Source organism: Oncorhynchus mykiss, chromosome 1 (assembly GCF_013265735.2).
Source record: "Oncorhynchus mykiss isolate Arlee chromosome 1, USDA_OmykA_1.1, whole genome shotgun sequence".
Taxonomy (NCBI): domain Eukaryota; kingdom Metazoa; phylum Chordata; class Actinopteri; order Salmoniformes; family Salmonidae; genus Oncorhynchus; species Oncorhynchus mykiss.
The window spans coordinates 51,405,467-51,426,138 of NC_048565.1; the positions used below are offsets into that span (position 1 = coordinate 51,405,467).

The window sequence follows — 20,672 nt, forward strand, 5'->3', positions numbered from 1 at the left end:
TGGGTTGTCCCCATAGAACTGTTTTTGGTTCCAGGTAGAACCCTCTGGGGAAAGGGTTCTATGTAGAACCCAATAGGGTTCTACCTGGAACCAAAAAGGGTTCTTCAGATGGTTATCCTAAGGGGACAGCCGGAGAACCCTTTCATGTTCTGGATAGCACCCTTTTTTCCAAGAGTGTAGGACAATATCACTGTAATGCTTTAATACATGTTATCCTCAAAAGGTGATAACATGTGAAGGACCACTGGTAGCACAATCCACAAGCTGGTTAGTTGGCACCTTCATTCAAAGACAAGTGTCACAGCAGGTGGAAGAAGGTCCCTTTCAAGGTCAGTATAATGGTAGCATTCTAGGTAGACTATTTTGCAGTCGCATGACGGATGACATAGCACCTGGATAGGTGTTTAACAAATCAGCTGAACCACATCATATGATCTAGCAATCTGATGCCCGAGGTGCCCGACTAAGCAGTCGATGACGTGCCACACAGCCATTGGTTGATGCGTGCAGTGTGACTGCAGTGTATTCGGCCTGGAACACTGTCATGTCAACAGGAAGTGGCACAGTAAAAGTTGTGGAAACTGTGGGGACTGGGGTCTCTACTGAGTAAACTCAGGGTTTATTTCTGTTGGCCAGAGGACCAGTGAGACCCTGTGATGAATAAAACAAATATCCTTGTTTTTGTTGTTATGGAGATCTTTAGATGTAGCCCGTCGTGAGAGAATTCTGATAGGCCTTCATGTTGGTTTAGAAACGATGGTAAATTAATTGCATCAAATAAGCAAAGCTTTTTAGTCTCACTGTACTGAGTTTGGCTCTGGCTTCAAACCGGCAGATGTGAATAGATTGATTCAAGAATTAGATGGAGATGGCTTTTATTTTGTATTGACTTGAATGCTGATGAAACCTCAGGTGGCTGGCTTTAGCAAATGTCAAAGATAGACACAATTAATAGATGAGAGACCCACAGGCCTTTTTCCTCAGCTAGGTAATTAGAGCCCATGTCTTTTGATGAGCTAGTAGAAGATATTTATGACTTAAATATTTAACAGGGTATTGGATAATGTGTTGCAAAGGCTGTATGGGGGAAAAAAAGATTTGGGGATAGGATCTTAAGTTTTTTATTATTCAAATTCTGTATTTGTGTTTACTGCTATTGTAAAGTAACATTGATTGAGTAGAATATCGATTATTTAAGACATAATTTTTCCTGCACTGTAAGTATGGACATTTTAGAGTAATTTAAAGTACTCAAAAAAAGCAACGTTCAAGATTCAAGTTTTTAATGTGCAGTGAAATGTATTTCTTTTAAGTACTAAACCTAAAAATGCAGAAATCTATAACAATGTAATACAAAAAAATTACATAAAGTAAAACAAAAACACACAAGAAAGTAAGTAAGCATACTATATACCGGGTTAGTAAGTTCCAGTACCATATTTGCAGTACAGAGATGCTGGAGGCATACTGGAGTGATAGAGGTCAATGTATATGTATATTGGGTAAGATGACTAGGCATCAGGATATATGATAAAGAGAGTAGCAGCAGCGTATATGATGGTTGTATGTGAGTGGGTGTGCGTGTGTGTAGAGTCACTTGTACAGTGCCTTCGGAAAGTATTCAGACCCCTTGACTTTTTCAAAATGTTGTTAGGTCACGGCCTTGCTCTAAAATAGCTCTAAAAATTAAATCGTTTTTTCCCCTCATCAATCTACACACAATACCCCATAATAACAAAGCAAAAACAGTTGTTAGAAATGTTTGCTAATTTAAAATCATTTTTAAAAGTATTCAGACCCTTTGCTCAGTACTTTGTTGAAGCATATTTGGCAGTGAGTCTTCTTGGGTATGACACTACAAGCTTGGCACACCTATATTTGGTGAATTTCTCTCATTCTTCTCTTCAGATCCTCTCAAGCTTTGTCAGGTTAGATGGGGAGCGTTGCTGCACAGCTATTTTCAGGTCTCTCCAGAGATGTTCAATCAGGTTCAAGTCCGGGCTCTGGCTGGGCCCCTCAAGGACATTCAGAGACTTGGGTCGTTGTCCCATCTCCACAGAGGAGCTCTAGAGCTCTGTCAGAGTGACCATTGGGTTCTTGGTCACCTCCCTGACGCACCAATGTGTCACTGTGCACCTGGCGACCTGGTTAGTGTGCACTGCGCCCGGCCTGCCACAGGAGTCGCTAGTGCGCGATGAGACAAGGATATCCCTACTGGCCAAACCCTCCCTAATCCTAGGCCAATTGTGCGTCACCCCATGGGCCGGCTGCGGCAGAGCCTGGGCTCGAACCCAGAGTCTCTGGTGGCACAGTGCAGCGCCCTAGACCACTGTGCCATCCAGGAGGCCGACCACCTTTATGCCCAGATTGCTCAATTTAGCTAGTCAGCCAGCTCTAGGAAGAATCTTGGTGGTTCCAAAGTTCTTCCTTTTATGAATGAGGGAGGCCACTGTGTTCTTGGGGACCTTCAATGCTGCAGACTTTTTGTGGTTTCCTTCCCCAGATCTGTTCCCTCCACACAATCCTATCTCAGAGCTCTACGAACAATTCCTTCTGCCTCATGGCTTGGTTTTTGCTCTGACATGCACTGTCAACTGTGGGACCTTATATGGACAGGTGTGTGCATTTCCAAATCATGTCCAATCAATTGAATTTACCACAGGTGGACTCCAATCAAGTTGTAGAAACATCTCAAGGATGATCAATGGAAACAGGATGCACCTGAGCTCAATTTCGAGTCTCATAGCAAAGGGTCTGAATACTTATGTAAATAAGGTATTTCTGGTTTTGATTTTTAATACATTTGCAAAAATGTCTAAAAACCTGGTTTGCTTTGTCATTATGGGGTATTGTGTGAAGGATTGTGTGAAGGATTGTGGAGGATAATTTTGTAAAAAAAAAAAAATTGAATAAGGCTATAATGTAACAAAATGTGGAAAAAGTCAAGTGTTTTCAATACTTTCCGAATGCACTTGATGCTCATGTTCATTGAGTGAAACAAGAATATCTGGAGCAGCAAGATACAGTATTTAAAAGAAACATACTTCCTCTTCGTGTGGGAGTTAGACGAATATTGTTTTTATTCATCCTGGAAACTCATTACCGTTTTATAATTGAATTGCTCCTAAGCCAAGCACATAACTAATTGAATGAATTACTTCCTTACTCTGTACCAAACCTACACCCTGGGCCTTCTCCTCAACGACAGACAGCAGTGTTTTATGCAGATCCTCCTGTTGGCACACACCTCTTCTGTCCCGTAGTTTAGTCAACATCGCCCTGGTCCTGTGGCCCTCATCTTGCTTTGCCTGTCTTCTTCTCTCTCTTTCTCAAGTGTCTCGATTGCTCCATCTTTCTATCTATCTCTCGCTCTCTCTCTCAACTGTATCGATACTCCATCTCTCTCTCTCTTTCAAGATCTACAGATGTAGGATCTTATTTTGATAACCCTGTAGCAGGAGAACTTTTCTGCGGTGCAGGAAATTTAAAATGTGTCGTGTATTTGAGGTTTTAAAAAGGCTTCTGAAGTTTGTAATTTCCATTTAGAAATTTCAGACTTGATTTTCCCTTCACAGAAAAATGTCTACATAATAATTAACATTTCCTGTTGCTGCGGGGTTATTTTCCTGCTGTAGCAAACTGGTTCAAATGAAGATCCTACATCTGTATCTCTCAGATTATCGTATATATTTGCAATCTAAGAGGACTGTTGAGACAGCTCTGAAGACATACATTGTTTGTTCTCTGTCTGCTCTCTGTACTCTTGAGAATGTCTTAAACAACAGGAGACCCCAGTTCCAGGGCTTTTTAACTTAGGTCACTCTCAGAAGACGCAGTGACTCTCAGTTAATGCCCGGTGAGTAGGTCTATTCTCAGAGAGTTCAAGACTTAACTTCATTTTCATGGCATCGCATATATTTCACGCTCCCACATTATAGGTATTAAGGGATTGTAAGAGGAATGTTCTTATCCAATGTTCCTAACCTGCAGGCATCGGTCTATTAGTCCAAGCCTTCGTCAGGCACACCCAAGTTCCACACATTTATTATAAGAGTTGTCAAAATTTCACAAAATGCTGCACCTTGTGGTGTTCGATTTCCCCTAGCATGGCTTTTGAAGAGCACCTGCTTCTCAAACTCAACTGAGAACTCTGTGTGTGTGTGTGTGTGCGTGTGTGTGTGTGTGTGTGTGTATGTGTGTATGTGTGTGTGTGTGTGTGTGTGTGTGTGTGTGTGTGTGTGTGTGTGTGTGTGTGTGTGTGTGTGTGTGTGTGTGTGTGTGTGTGTGTGAGTGTGGCTAGAGAGAGAGAGAGAGAGAACATTTAACAGTGAAAACACTACAATTAGCAAAAGGCCCTGCATGATTGAATGCAAAACCTGTCTGAAGTGTTTTTCAATGTACCCTTGCTGTGTGGATCAAAGACTACTAGGGCTACTACTGAGGTTGTGGTGTGACATTACAGAGTACTAGGGGTACTACTGAGGTTGTGGTGTGACATTACAGAGTACTAGGGGTACAGGAGTAGTACTGGGGTTATGAGAGAGTGGCATTCTGGGCTTGGTCATGCGTTGGCTCCATGTCAGTAGAGATTACAGCCCGGGTCTCTGGTCTGATCAGCTTTCCTCTGGCCTGCGTCCTTGTCTGTCCCCTCCCAGGTCCCTGCGTGCTCCCTCTTGCCCCCATCCCTTTTCCATCCCCTCACTGTCTCTTCTCCATGGTAACTGCCCCTCCCTCATCCCTGACTTGTCCCTGCCTCTCCCTGCCCCTCACCTCCTCCTCCCCCTCGAATGTCCATGCCCCTTCCCTCACCATATCCTCTCCCTGCCTGCCCCATGAAGAGGGTCCCTGTTCTGTTCTCTCTGGTCTGGTCCACTCCCATAATTATCTTCAGCTGCTTCAATAAGTTAACCACTTAGGAGGATGATGTTGCTTTGAATTACCTAAAGGTCAAAGTTGTTACTACGTAACAAATGTTCTTAATTAGTTTATTTATACTTTTACAAGGGTCATTCAAGTGTTTCTTGTTATCCTACATGTGATGAGGGAAGAAACCTTTAACATGAGCATGTTTCAGTGCTAGCTGCAGTGTGATGTGAGGTTCAGAGAATCTCTTTTGATTGATTTGTTTAGTCTTGTCGAGTGATCAGGGCCTGTATTCATAGGACGTCTCTCTACAGTGCCTTCAGAAAGTGTTCACACCCCTTGACTTATTCCACATGTCTTGTGTTACAGCCTGAATTCAACATGTATTAAATATCTTTTTTTTCTCCACCATACACACCTCTACACACAATACCCCATAATGACAAAGTAAAAAAAACGTGTTTTTAGAAATGTTAGAAAATGTATTGAAAACCTTTGGCAGCGATTACAGCTGTGAGACGTTCTGGGATTCCAAGAGCTTTGCATCTGGATTCTACAATATTTTCACATTGTTATTTGACAAATTCTTCAAGCTCTGTCAAATTGGTTGTTGATCATGCCAATTTAAGTCAAAATTATAACTAGGCCACTCAGGAACATTCAATGTCATCGTGGTACTGTAAGCAACTCCAGTGTGTTGTGCTTTAAAAGGTGAATTTGTCTCTAAGTCTCTGTTGGAAAGCAGACTGAACCAGGGTTTCCTTTAGGATTTTGCCTTTTCTTAGCTCTATTCCATTTATTTAAATTAAATAAAAAACTCCCTAATCCTTGCTGATGACAAGCATACTCATAACATGATGGAGCCACCATCATACTTCAAAATATGAAGAGTGGTTGTCAGTGATGTGGTGTTTTGGATTTGCTCCAAACACAAGGCTTTGTAATTCAGGTCATGAAGTTCATTTCTTTCCCACATTTTTTGCAGTTTTACTTTATTGCCTTGTTGGAAACAGGATGCATGTTTTGGAAGATTTGTATTCTATACAGGTTTCCTTCTTTTGATGCTGTCAATTAGGTTAGTATTGTGGAGTAACTAAAATGCTGTTGATCCATCCTCAGTTTTCTCCTATCTCAGCCATTAAACTCAGTAACTGTTTTAAAGTCACCATTGGCCTCATGGTGAAATTGCTGAGCAGTTTCCTTCCTCTGCGGCAACAGAGTTGCATCTTTGTAACATCTTTGTTGTGACTGGGTGTATTGATACACCATCCAAAGTATAATTAGTAACTTCACCATGCTCAAAGGGATATACCATGTCTGCTTTTTCTTTACCCATCTACCAATGGGTGCCATTCTTTGCAAGCCATTGGGAAAATCTCCCTGGTCTTTGTGGTTGAATCTGTGTTTGAAGTTCACTGCTCGGCTAGGGGCCTTACAGATAATTGCGTGTGTGGTGTACAGAGATATGAGGCAGTCATTCAAAAATGATGTTAAAACACTACTATTGCACATGGAGTGAGTCTATGTAACTTATTATGTGATTTATTAAGAACATATTTACTCCTCAACTTGTTTGGGCTTTCCATAACAAAGTGGTTGAATACTTAATGACTCAAGACAGCTTTCAGCTTTTCATTTCCGATCTATTTGTAAAAATGTCTAAAAACATAATTCCACTTTAACATTATAGGTTATTGTGTGTCGGCCAGTGACACAAAATCTCAATTGAATCCATTTTAAATTCAGGCTGTAACACAACAAATGCGCGGAAAAAGTCAAGGGGTGTGAATACTTTCTGAAGGCGATGTATATCTGTGTCCTTGCAGTAATCCAGTTTGGGTTTGTGACCTTGTTCGTGGCGTCGTTTCCGCTGGCCCCACTGTTCGCCCTGCTCAACAACATCATCGAGATACGCCTGGATGCCAAGAAGTTTGTGGCTGAGCTCAGGAGGCCGGTCGCTGCGAGGGCAAAAGACATTGGTGGGTTTACTGTTCAAACTCTGTCTGCACACAGGTTCGTTTTTTTATTACACTCCTATATTGATTCCTTAAACATAATATTGAAGTCACTCCAATAGAAGTGATTTACAAAGAAGGGAAAAAAACACTTGTTGTCTTTGGGATTCTTCGGTCCCTTGAGTTTTTCCTTACCATATGACCCAAGGCTTTAAAAGTGCGACCAATTTGGCGTGCGATATTTTGCTCTGCGACCTGTAGTTTGAATTTGGGATTATAATTTTTAAATAATAATGGTTGGAATTATAAGGCTTCGCAGTACTGTTGTTTCACAAGCGCAGTTTCGTTAGCGTCATGCTTGCAGCATTACTACAGCGAAAACTTCTTCTTTCGAGCCCAAATGTCATTTTAAACCATGTTGGGGGCTCTTCTAAAACTATTTGCGGGAATCTTAACCATTTGTTTTACACATTTTTCAGTCATGTATGGTACCTCATTAACTAGCTAGCTAGCTAAGAACCTGATAACTTGACCAGTATATCCAAACATTTGGGCGCACAGAAAGAAAGGAAATGAATAGCTTCTTCAGATCAATTATCATAGGAATGAATGAATGACGGATGTATAGCACATCGTCACAAACTTGACGCTCTGGAGTGTCAATGTTAAGCGGATGACCATATAAAACATAGCTTTCTAACCGCTTAAAGCATAAGGCTCAGATTCTTTGCTTTTTTTTTATTGTATTTATTATTTATCAATGATTTGTATGCCCTTTTTTGCACTGGTATGCACCGCTATAGTAAATAGTACACCGCTGATTTCATTTGACAATTGTTTTTATTTGATTACAGAGTGACATATACAGGGTCACAGTTGTAATTACAGGGTACAGTGAAATGATTGCGCTCCTAGCGCCAACAATGCAGGACAATGTTAAATAAAACAATACAAATATAATAAAAATTAAAAGATCATCATTAAAAATACAAGTTATAATATTAACAACTGTGACAAGGATAAATGTCCATCGGGGTTGGTGCAGGGGTAAATGTCCGGGGGGGTAGGTACTGTAGCTGACTAGTGGTGGCTATTCAGCAGCCTGATGGTCTGGGGGTAGAAGCTATTAGCCAGTCTTACAGTTTTTGCCATGATGCTACTCTACTGCCCGCATCTGATTGATGGAAATGGGGAGAACAGGCCATGGCTCAGGTGGCTGGGGTCCATGATGGTCATAATCAGTGTCGAGGAGGTAATATTGGATACCTTCACCACCCAGGGGGCGGCCCATCAGGAAGTCCTGGACCCAGTTGCCGTTTGTGGTGAGCTTAGAGGCCACTTTGGTATTGAAGGCCGAGCTGTAGATGATGAACAGCATCCTCACATATGCGTTCCTTTTGCCCAGGTAGGTGAGGGCAGTGTGCAGTGCCAATGGCGATTGCATCGTACGTGGATCTGTAGGCGAATTTCGTATGCTATGATCAACCTACTCATGAAACATGGGGGAAAAGGGCTTGAAACATTTCATCTACATATAATATACATATACTCACGATCAACTATGAAGTTGACATGATGTAAGATTTCAGCTGCCTTAATACTGTAATAATTTTGTATTTAGTTAGTGGTAAGGGAAAATCTGACTTATTTTGTGGTGCACTGCTCTTAATCATTGCTGTCTCTAGCCTTGTGAATGAGTTGATTTGTCCTTTTGTGATGAAGACAAAGTGGTTTTGTATCTTGCAATTGTGTTCGTTTTTTTACATTTTTTATTCAATATAAATTGATGTGTGTTTGTCATAGAACTGTTTCCTATCGCTGCAGTAGATGCGACTGTTTCCTATCGCTGTACCTGTAACGTACCATTTTGTCACAAATTGACAGACCGTCCAATCAGCAAATGACCATTAAGGCGGGACTCCCGAGCCTCTAATGGCTGTGGATATGTAACCCGATACCCCATAGTCTTTCAAGGCCAAGTGTTTTGAAGTAGGGAAGCTGAGCTTTTAGACAGAACTGCCGTGAAGCCATTTATAAGCAAATTACCTTGATATTCCTTGATAAAGCAATTAAATTATAACGAAAATCCATCCAAAATGGGGCTATTCATATTTAAGATGTACCCAAAGAGAATGATTGTTGAGGAATGGAACCCAATGAATGGAACTCTGTGTGATTATAATCAACTTAATTAACAAATATATTTGTTATAAGACTGTAATGTCAATTACCATCAAGAGTTCTAACTCTCATGTGATTCTGCTTCTCTTATTCTAGGTATATGGTACAACCTTCTCCGAGGTGTGGCTAAAGTGGCCGTCATCATAAACGTAAGTCATGTATTCCCAGCAAAACATAACAGTGACCAAATGATAAAAATGTAAAAGAAATCACATATACTGTTTTGATTGTTTTGAATGTTCTGCCAAAGGTACTGTTTTTTATTCCATCTTATCCATTCCACAACCCCCTCAACAATAACAAGTCTGCACTTAAAACTAGAACATATTTCATTGAAGCTCAGCCCTGGTCCACACAACATTTACTGGGAATTTACCCCCACTTTTGGGGGGTTACTTGTAAAAGCTCATAATACGGCTTTTAAATGCCTGCCCCTCTGTGCAGAGAAGACCATACTTGGTCAGAAAGAGAGCTAGCTTGGTTATAAATCCGACACCGGGCTCACACTTCCCTTCCACAGGGATCACAATCGTCATGGCAATGGTGAGTTGAGATCCAGATCTGGGTTATTTATGACATTCAATCAAGATGGAAGGGAGGGAGGGATTTCATCACCTCCATTCTCTTACTGATAAGGTTTTCAACAGTACAGGATGTCAATGTGTTTTTACTTTAAGGCCTTGGATTCACTGTAGGTTTATGTGCTGACAATCGCGGAACCCAGAACCAAATATCGCGTGGGTACTGGCCAGCTTCACAGGTTAGGGTTAGGGCTAACATTTCTGTTAACAGTCAGTCACCCTATGTGCTGGCAGGCAGAGAGTTGCAGATGAAACAGCAAGATGGCACTGACAGATATGGCAGCTCTGCTTCTAGCGCCTAAGCAACTTTGCAGTATTTGTTTTTTTGCCTACTGGGAGGAGGCGAGGGCCCTGGCGGAGTCGATTATGGACTTCAGGTGAAAAGCAGAAGGAGCACGCCCTTATCCACATTGACGGGACCGCAATGAAGGTGGAAAGCTTCAAGTTTCTCGGCATACACATCACTGACTATCTGAAATGCTCCACAAACACAGAGACAGTGTGGTGAAGAAGGCGCGACAGTGCATCTTCAACCTCAGGAGACTGAAGAAATTCCATTTGGCCCCTAAGACCCTCACAAACTTCTACAGATGCATGATTGAGAGCATCCTGTCGGGCTGTATCACCCACCGCCTGGTACGGCAACTGCACCACCCGCAACAGCAGGGCTCTCCAGTGGATGGTGCAGTCTGCCCAACGCATCACCGTGGCACACTGCCTGCCATCCAGGACACCTACAGCACCCGACGTCACAGGAGACCAAAAATATAATCAAGAACATCAATCACCCGAGCCAGGGCCTGTTCACCCTGCTATCATCCAGAAGGCGAGGTCAGTACAGGTGCAACAAAACTGGGACCAAGAGACTGAAAAACAGCTTCTAAACTCAGCAAAAAAATAAACGTCCTCTCACTGTCAACTTTGTTTATTTTCAGCAAACTTAACATGTGTAAATATTTGTAAGAACTTAATTAACAAGATTCAACAACTGAGACATAAACTTAACAAGTTACACAGACATGTGACTAACATAAATGGAATAATGTGTCCCTGAACAAAGGGGGGGGGTCAAAATCAAAAGTAATAGTCAGTATCTGTTGTGGCCACCAGCTGCATTAAGTACTGCAGTGCATCTCCTCCTCATGGACTGCACCAGATTTTCCAGTTCTTGCTGTGAGCTGTTACCCCACTCTTCCACCGAGGCACCTGAAAATTCCCGGACATTTCTGGGGGGAATGGCCCTAGCCCTCACCCTCCGATCCAACAGGTCCCAGACGTGCTCAATGGGATTGAGATCGGGGTCTTCGCTGGCCATGGCAGAACACTGACATTCCTGTTCTCTTGTCTTTGGCTATGCCGGATTAATTGCTATGACATGCTATTCTATAAAATACTTTCTCCGTAATTAATATCACCTGATTGAGCTAATCAGGTAAATGTAATTAACTAGAGAGTTGGGCACCACAAAATAATATTTATAGAGCTGTTATCTTCCGAATAAACTCTTAAAGATTTAGCAATATTTTACATCAATAGCAGTCAACATTAATCGTCATCTTACTTCAGTCTCAAATTCTGAAAGTTGTAAATTCTTGGTTATCTGCAAGAATCCTGGCTAACAAGCTGAATCAGCAATACAAAATTGGGTTTAATTATTTATTTACTAAATACCTAACTAATCACACAGAATAACATATACAAAGAATTAATTATACCGGGATAATTCTTTAATTCATAGGAAACGTCCCTAGCGGGCGGAACAGATATGACAGCTTGTTACACAAAGGAAAAGGGGCGGGGTTTGAGTGAAAGAGCGGAAGACTGGGGGACAAAAGGAGAAGCAATACTATCGTAAATACAGTATCTTATGCATTCTAAATTACCGCCCATTTAGAAAAGGAAAATGCAATAAATATTTACTCTGAGCTGCGCTTCAGTAGGTTGGTGGTAGACGGAAGACCGTGTTGCCAAACCGAGTCCTCTGTCCTTTGAATAATGTCTCTGGTGGTCACTTGAATAAGTTGTAGTAACGTTGTTGTGCGGTAGAACGCCGTTGTGTGGTAGATGGGATACTCTGTCTGTTCCTTCCTAACCTGCATTTGCAGCTGCGGTCGCTAACTCAACAGCTAGGAGGTATCACTTCTGTCGTGAATAAGAGTTCAAAGTCCATACCATTCGCAACCAAAGCTCATGCTGATGTTGGCTTGTAGTTTTATCTGAACCATTCTGACATGGGATTGTCATCCTCACATCCGCGGAACAGAAAGTTATGTTGTAGTCAAGAGCTTATATAGGAAGGAAGAGGAGGATGTGTTTGAAAAGTTTTATAGTTTTATAGCCTAGGGGAGGGCCACTGATTGAGCAGCCCTATCTTATGAAAATCCAAATCTCACATTTTAGAAACTAAAATCACATTTCATCCCATCACAAATAATTTCAAATTCAAACATTTAAATTGAACAACAATTCCATGTGAATCTGATAACTCTGATGTATAGACTTTCCACTGTAGAGTTTATGTAATCTTATCATTGATGAGAATGTCTCAGATGACACCCGAACTGACATCATATTCATTAAGTACCACTGCATATGTTCAATTGTTCGGATTACCAGAATATAGTTAATCCCCCCCCACACATTCTGACGTTCCCAGAATCTCTATGTTAACCAAGGGGTTTTGCAAATGTAACCTTAGTAGGGTAGAGAGAGGAAAAAGGGGGGAAGAGGTATTTATGACTGCCATAAACCAACCCCCAGGCCAACGTCATGACACTGTTTTGCTGGAAATCATGGACAGAACGAGCATAATGGCTGGTGGCATTGCCATGCTGGAGGGTCATGTCAGGATGAGCCTGCAGGAAGGGTACCACATGAGGGAGGAGGATGTCTTCCCTGTAACGCACAGCGTGGAGATTGCCTGCAATGACAACAAGCTCAGTCTGATGATGCTGTGACACACCGCCCCAGACCATGACGGACCCTCCACCTCCAAATCGATCCTGCTCCAGAGTACAGGCCTCATTGTAACGCTCATTCATTCGATGATAAACGTGAATCCGACCATCACCCCTTGTCAGACAAAACCGCAACTCATCAGTGAAGAGCACTTTTTGCCAGTCCGACAATGGGTTTGTGCCCATAGGCGACGTTGTTGCTGGTGATGTCTGGTGAGGACCTGCCTTACAACAGGTCTACAAGCCCTCAGTCCAGCCTCTCTCAGCCTATTGCGAACAGTCTGAGCACTGATGGAGGGATTGTGCGTTCCTTGTGTAACTCGGGCAGTTGTTGTTGCCATCCTGTACCTGTCCCGCAGGTGTGACGTTCCAATGTTTCGATCCTGTGCATGTGTTGTTACATGTGTTGTCCATCCTGTCTCCCTGTAGCGCTGCCTTAGGCGTCTCACAGTATGGACATTGCAATTTATTGCCCTGGCCACATCTGCAGTCCTCATGCCTCCTTGCAGCATGCCTAATGTACGTTCACGCAGATGAGCCGGGACCCTGGGCATCTTTCTTTTGGTGTTTTTCAGAGTCAGTAGAAAGGTCTCTTTAGTGTCCTAAGTTTTCATAACTGTGACCTTAATTGCCTACCGTCTGTAAGCTGTTAGTGTCTTAACGACCGTTCCACATGTGCATATTCATTAATTGTTTATGGTTCATTGAACAGCATGGGAAACAGTGTTTAAACCCTTTACAATGAAGATTTGTAAAGTTATTTGGATTTTTACGAATTATCTTTGAAAGACAGGGGCCTGAAAAAGGGACTTTTCTTTTTTTCTGAGTTTATCTCAAGGCCATCAGAATGTTAAATAGCAATCACTAGGTTACTGTACCCTGCACCTTAGAGGCTGCTGCCTAATATACATAGACATGGAATCACTGGTCACTTTAATAATGGAACACTAGTCACTGTAATAGTGGTTTCATACTGCTTTACTCATTTCATATGTATATACTGTATTATGGTATTCTAGTCTACTGTATTTTAGTCAATGCCACTCCGACTCCTAATATTTATATATTTCTCAATTCCGTTCATATACTTTTAGATTTGTGTGTATTGTTGTGAATTCTGCACTGTTGGTGCTAGGAACACAAGCATTTCGCTACACCCACAATAACATCTGCTAAATATGTGTATGTGACCAATAAAATGTGATTCAATTTTTGTAGATGGTATAAAGCACACTGAAGACAGCGCTCCTTTTGCTGAAGTTGACCCCTATATTCAACCAATATAGCATTACTAGAGCCCAACCGATAAAGCCATTGGCCGATATTATCTGCCGATATTTGCCTTTAACAGAAACATTTGTGTCAGTCTTTACTCCACAGATAACGCGCAAATATTATATACAGTACAAGTGAAACGTTTGGACACACCTACTCATTCAAAGGTTTTTCTTTACTCTTGCTATGTTCTACTTTGCAGAATAATAGTGAAGACATCATAACTATGAAATAACACACATGGAATCATTTTGTAACCAAAGAAAGTGTGAAATAAATCCAAATATATTTTAGATTTTAGATTTTTCAAAGTAGCCACCCTTTGCGTTGATGACAGCTTTGCACACTCTTGACATTCTCTCAACCAGCTTCACCTTGTCACGGATCCCTCCGGAACTTTCATTACACACACCTGGCCCCTATTGATTAGTAATTGTATAAGTGTGCCCTTTGTTCATCATTGTCCTGTCGATTATTGTTACAATGTCTGTTGGTTTGTGTTAGTACCTGTGCTATGTTGTTTTGGCTTTCGTGCCACGTATATTATGCAGATGATTGCGGTTCTCGTCCCGTTTGAAAATCATTGTGCGAATGTGTATTTACTCGAGGTACTCCTCGCTCTTTTGTTTTGGTTTCTACCCTGTGTTTTGTATACGTGTTTGTTTGGTCTTCGCCCCCATGCCTTTACACGGCACGCTTTAATTTTGGAAATAAAAACCCCTATTATGCATTCCTGCGCCTGTCTCCCGACCCATTTATACCAACGTGACACACCTAGAATGCTTTTCCAACAGTTTGGAAGTAGTTCCCACATATGCTGAGCACCTGCTGGCTGCTTTTCCTTCACTCTGCGGTCCAACTCATCCCAAACCATCTCAATTGGTTTGGGATCAGGTGATTGTGGAGGCCAGGTCATCTGATGCAGTTTGGAAATAGTTCCCACATATGCTGAGCACCTGTTGGCTGCTTTTCCTTCACTCTGCGGTCCAACTCATCCCAAACCATCTCAATTGGTTTGGGATCGGGTGATTGTGGAGGCCATCACTCTCCTTCTTGGTCAAAGAACCACACATGTGGAGGTCATCCGTTCACCTACTCTGCGTCACCTACTTTGTCTGTCCAGAGCTCGTGTTTCTTGGCCCAAGCAAGTACTTTCTTCTTATTGTTGTCCTTTAGTAGTGCTTTCTTTGCAGAAATTCGACCATGAAGGCCTGATTCATGCAGTCTCCTCTGAAAAGTTGATGTTGAGATGTGAATTTATTTGGGATGCAATTTCTTAACTCTAATGAACTTATCCTTTGCAGCAGAGGTAACTCTGGGTCTTCCTTTCCTGTGGCGGTCCTCATGAGAGCCAGTTTCATCATAGCGCTGGATGGGTTTTGCGACTGCCCTTGAAGAATCTTTCAAAGTTCTTGAAGTTTTCCGGATTGACTGACCTTCATGTCCTAAAGTAATGATGGACTGTCGTTTCTCTTTGCTTATTTGAGCTGTTCTTGCCATAATATGGACTTGGTCTTTTACCAAATAGGGCTATCTTCTGCATACCATCCCTACCTTGTCACAACACAACTCATTGGCTCAAAGGGTGGCTACTTTGAAGAATCTCAAATATAAAATATATTTGGATTTGTTTAACACTTTTTTTTGGTTACGACATGATTCCATATGTGTTATTTCATAGCTTTGATGTCTTCACTACTTTTCTACAACATAGAAAATAGTCAAAATAAAGAAATACACCTGAGTAGGTGTGTCCAAACTTTTGACTAGTACTGTACATAGAATAAACAAATACGTCTGCTCATTTGCGGTAATTTTTTGGTTATGTTCAATGGTTTCCTGAAGAAGAAACCATTGGCTCTACCAGCAGCTCATTGAACATCATTCAGCCTTCAGTCACAATGTGAGAGAGAGTAGGCATGGTGGTTTGACGGTGAGTAGCTTGCCACAGCCGGCATATATGAATTTAAAAAAAATTAAACGGTCAAATGTGAAGAAGCGACGTGTGACATACGCCTAGTTTCTTGAGACGGTTCACATTTGTTACATTCTTACTTATGTCTTCAGGTGCTTTCTCATTGATCACTGTCGGTCTCTCGCCAGGCGTTTGTGATCTCCTTCACGTCAGACTTCATCCCGAGGCTAGTCTACCAGTACATGTACAGCCCAGATGGCTCCATGCACGGCTTTGTCAACCACACCATGTCCTATTTTAACGTCTCAGACTTCCAGGATGGTAAAGAACCTATGGATCCTCATCATCTGGGTTACCAGGTGGAGATGTGTAGGTGAGATAACGCACAGCACTGGGTCAACAACTTCGATTTTTGTAATTACAGTGTAATGACCATGTAATGTCTTCATTTTCTGTACCGTAAAATAAAGTGTTACCAGTTTTTGTCATGCGTAAAAAATAAATAGTTGTTGCGGTGTCGTCTGTTCCACAGACTTTTGCTATCTGCTTTAGTCTTTGTGATCAGTTGACTCTTGACTCTAGGTATAAGGACTACAGGGAGCCTCCATGGTCCAACACGCCCTATGTGGTCTCTAAAGAGTTCTGGGCGGTCCTGGCCGCCCGACTGGCCTTCGTCATAGTCTTTCAGGTGAGTGAAGGAGAAGTCTCTTTGTAGTTGGTAACACACTTGTCTGCAAGCACTTCTATATGCCTCCCCACCGGAGACTGGAGTTCGATCCCTGTTTCCACCCTCCCTTCCCACTGTGTCTCCCCTCTTCATCTTACTCCATCTGAACTGTCTAAATATAACATGAAAAAAGAAAGAATGCAGTTGATGGAAGTGTACACTTAGTGCCAGATTTTACAGCTACAGTGTATGTATATGAGGTATTCAAAGACACACTAATTTTGCTTTGTGAGATTAGTATACAGCAGGGATCATCAACTAGACTCAGCCGCAGGTCGATTTTATTTTCTTGAGTGGATGGTTGGGGGGCCGGAACATAATTGTAAACTGTAAATTGACCGCAAGATGGCCTAACAGATATATTAGACTTAAACATAATTTCGCATCTTGCTTACATTTGTATATGATCGCATGTGTTTCTCTATTATGCGTGGGAATACCTGAGAACATATTTCCCGAATTAAAATCACTTGGAGATGATTTCCTGGTGTTTTTACAGTCTTTTATTTATTTACAGTCTTTCTTTTTGAACAAGTTTTTGCTCAAAAACATGGGGGGACAAATAAAACCACACCCACAGGCCACCAGTTGGGGAACCCTGGTATACTTCCTGTTTCCTGCTGGTTGACCAATGACATGCTGTCTCTCCACTTCCTGTAGAGTGTGGTAATGCTGATGAGTGACTTAGTGGACTGACCAAATATTATTAAATATTAAATAAATATTGATGTCATTAGTGCGTCAATAGAAAATATGTTAGCTAACACATTTACAATTATATGGGAAAAGAAAGTGAATATTCTTTAGGCAAAAGATATTTGAAAAGTTTATACCTCTCTTCCCTCCCTGTAGAACGTGGTGATGCTGATGAGTGACATCGTGGACTGGTTGATCCCAGACATCCCTAAAGACATCAGCCTTCAGATCCACAAGGAGAAGATCCTGATGGTGGAGCTGTTCATGAAGGAGGAGCAGGGCAAGATGCAGTTCATAGACAGCATGACTCCTTGTGACGGCAAGGGGCGCAACAACCACGCCCCTATAGCCCGCTCGCGCTCCATCCCACACACACACAGTCACACGCACGCCAACAACTTCTAGCAGCTCCTATAAGGTCTAGCCTTGCTAGCTAAGCCAAGGGTTACTACTCTCTGTGTCTTTATCCATGTCCAGACATTCCGTAGAAAGGGAGAAGTGTTCCCTTCAAGACGTTGTCGGAGGCCGAACTACGAGAAACAGAAACAGTCCCCGTGCACAATGCCTTCCTGTCAAACCATTCAGTGAATAACTAACTAGCTAACTGCCAACCAGATAACGAACTGCCAGCCAGTGGGGTCATGGTTTTGAGGGATGATCTTAAATGTGGCGGACCATACCATATTCAGAGCAGCCAGAGAAGAGAGAAAATGTTTGTTTAAAATGTTCTTTACGTGCTTTACGTTACAGCATATCTTGCATCTGAGGTATTTCGATGTTTGCCTCTTTATAAACAGGATGTAGATTATACATAATCCTTTTACTCTTACGACTCAACCATATCCATGGTGCAACCGTGCGAATAACCACTCTCATAAACGCTAAACTTTGTATTCAATTCTTACACAACATTAATGAACAATTATTTTCTTTACCTAGATTTTTTTTTATTTGTATTTTTAACTATAAAAAAAACTAACTTGGATATCTTGAAATGTATGTGTGTAGAGCAAAGGATATCATCTTAAATGGGTGACAGGTTTTTGTATGTCTTTGATTCAAAGATCTCAAATGTTTTTAGCTACCAAGCACACAGTTGAGCATGGTTGATACATCACCTGGTTGTGGGCTCCCATGCTATCATATAGCAAAAGCTGTTAGTAGAGTATTTTATTGCGTTACAGTATTCAAGTAAAATAGCAATGTATGATGACTAGAATGCTGCTAAACATAGTAAAATACGTTAAATCACTTTAGTTCAGAATATATACGACTTAGCAGTGTTGTAAGAATATACCCCTGTTGTAACATGTACAGTTCAGGCAAACCTTTCTCTGCCACAAGACATACATTATACTATGTGACTTCTACGCTTCAAAGCCAATCAGGATATTCTCTTACATGTGGAGCAATAATAATGAAACCTTTCAGTTGTACTTAAAATTGTATATTGTTTACACTTACTTCTGTCTACTGGATATACTAAGAAATATAATATTTCTCATTCTTTACTTGCCTTTCTTCAGAGGACAAGGACACTTTGATCCTTTTATATGTCAAACTAATGTCTTCATACAAAATGAGAGTGATTTCATAGCAGCATATTTTACTGTATTGATACTGACTATGTTGTAAATCATTTTGATGTGATGTTGAATAAATAATGCATTAAATTGAATGTAAACAACAATGTGGTATGGCTATTGAGTGCTGTCATGTTCTTAGGCTTGGGAGAGAAATGTAATTCCAAAAAGGATTGTGGCCTTTGCAGTAACTTAGAATTTAAAAATAGAGTATCGGTATCAAATGCAATAGAATCTCGTTGAACCTAGTTTGTTTAAACAGTGTTTTTTATTCGACATTCAACGTTCAAATACACAACACAGCCAAAAGTATGTGGACACCTGCTCATCGAACATCGCATTCCAAAGTCAAGGGCTTTAATATGGAGTTGGTCCCCCCTTTTCTGCTATAACAGCTTCCACTATTCTGGGAAGGCTTTCCACTAGATGTTGGAACATTGCTGCAGGGACTTACTTCCATTCCGCCACAAGAGATTAGTCAAATCGGCACTGATGTTGGGTGATTAGGCCTGGCTTGCAGTCAGCATACCCATTCATCCCAAAAGTGTTCAATGGGGTTGAGGTCAGGGCTCTGTGCAGACTAGTCAAATTCTTCCACACTGATCTCGACAAACCATTTCTGTATGGACCTCGCTTTGTGTATTCTGAAACAGGAAAGGGCCTTCCCCAAACTGTTGCCACAAAGTTGGAAGCAAAGAATTGTCTAGAATGTCATTGTATGTTGAAGTGTTAAGATTTCCCTTCCCTAGCCTGAACCATGAAAAACAGCCCAGACCATTATTCCTCCTTCACCACACTCTACAGTTGGCACTATGCATTAGCATTCTCCTGGCATCCGTCAAACCCAGATTCATCCGTCTGACTGCCAGATGGTGATGCGCGATTCGTCACTCCAAAGAACGCTTTTCCACTGCTCCAGAGTCCATTTGCGGCAAACTTTACACCACTCCAGCCGACGCTTGGCATTGTGCATAGTGCTCTTAGGCTTGTGTTTGGCCATGGAAACCCATTTCATGAAGCGATGAACAGTTCTTGTGCTAACGTTGCTTCCAGAGGCAGTTTGGAGAGTTGCTCCTAGACGTTTCCACTTCACAATAACAGCCCTAACAGTTGATCGGGGCAGTTCTAGGAGGGCAGAAATTTGATGAACTGACTTGCTGGAAAGGTGGCATCCTATGATGGTGTCCTGTTGAAAGTGACTGAGCTCATCAGTACAGGCCATTCTGCTGCCAATGTTTGTCTATGGAGATTGCATGGCGGTGTGCACAATGTTATACACCTGTCAGCAACGGGTATGGCTGAAATAGCCGAATCCACTCATTTGAAGGGGCGTCCACATACTTTTCGCCATAGAGTGTACCTGCTATATATAGTAACATTTGTAAATGTAAGAGTGCCGTACATCATTTGATAACATAATCAAAACGGTGTTTACCAAATCCTATTGTAACTTACTATCCTACCAAGCCAAGCCAGTCAAGGATCCTAGACACTTTGCAGTGTTCTGGAACCGGTGTTATTTGAGATAGGCCAGGCCTGACCCAGGACAGGACAGATAGTTTTAATGGAGCTTTCAGGAGATGGAACTCAGAGGAAGCACTTCTTGATGTAAATAAAGGGAAATGTTCCATTTCAGCCTACAACGGAACTTCCTCTCCTTGGCTTGATAGCACTCATGACATTTTTTAAGACGAGACAAAAGAAGCAACTTTAACTGGAAATCGTACCCAAAAATCAGAAACGGACTGTGAAGAGATATATATTTTCAGACTTTAGACTAAACTTACTTTTTGGAGGAAAATACAAAATCTTTTCTGAAATAAAGCAAACTGATAGAATTCTGGATCTTCCCAGAAGTTGTTTTTTCCAATCACTAATTAGGTTTCCATCCAATTGGCTTCAGATTTTCCTGTGGATATTCTAAAATCCGCAAAAATAA

General features: G+C 41.6%; 1 protein-coding gene across 9 annotated transcripts in view; it reads left to right on the forward strand.

Moving 5' to 3' along the window:
• The window catches only part of LOC110524569 (anoctamin-1), a 66,016-nt gene extending 47,179 nt beyond the window's left edge, over nt 1-18,837 (forward strand). For 8 of the 9 annotated variants that reach the window (XM_036979578.1, XM_036979593.1, XM_036979586.1 and 5 more), the window contains 5 exons: nt 6,690-6,842; nt 9,096-9,148; nt 15,916-16,100; nt 16,310-16,415; nt 17,307-18,837. In XM_036979578.1, coding sequence (XP_036835473.1) covers nt 6,690-6,842; nt 9,096-9,148; nt 15,916-16,100; nt 16,310-16,415; nt 17,307-17,555 — 746 coding nt within the window. In that variant the 3' untranslated portion in view covers nt 17,556-18,837. The remainder of the gene's footprint in view (nt 1-6,689; nt 6,843-9,095; nt 9,149-15,915; nt 16,101-16,309; nt 16,416-17,306) is intronic. The other variant, XM_036979606.1, reaches the window with a different exon arrangement.
• Nucleotides 18,838-20,672: the final 1,835 nt, after the last annotated feature.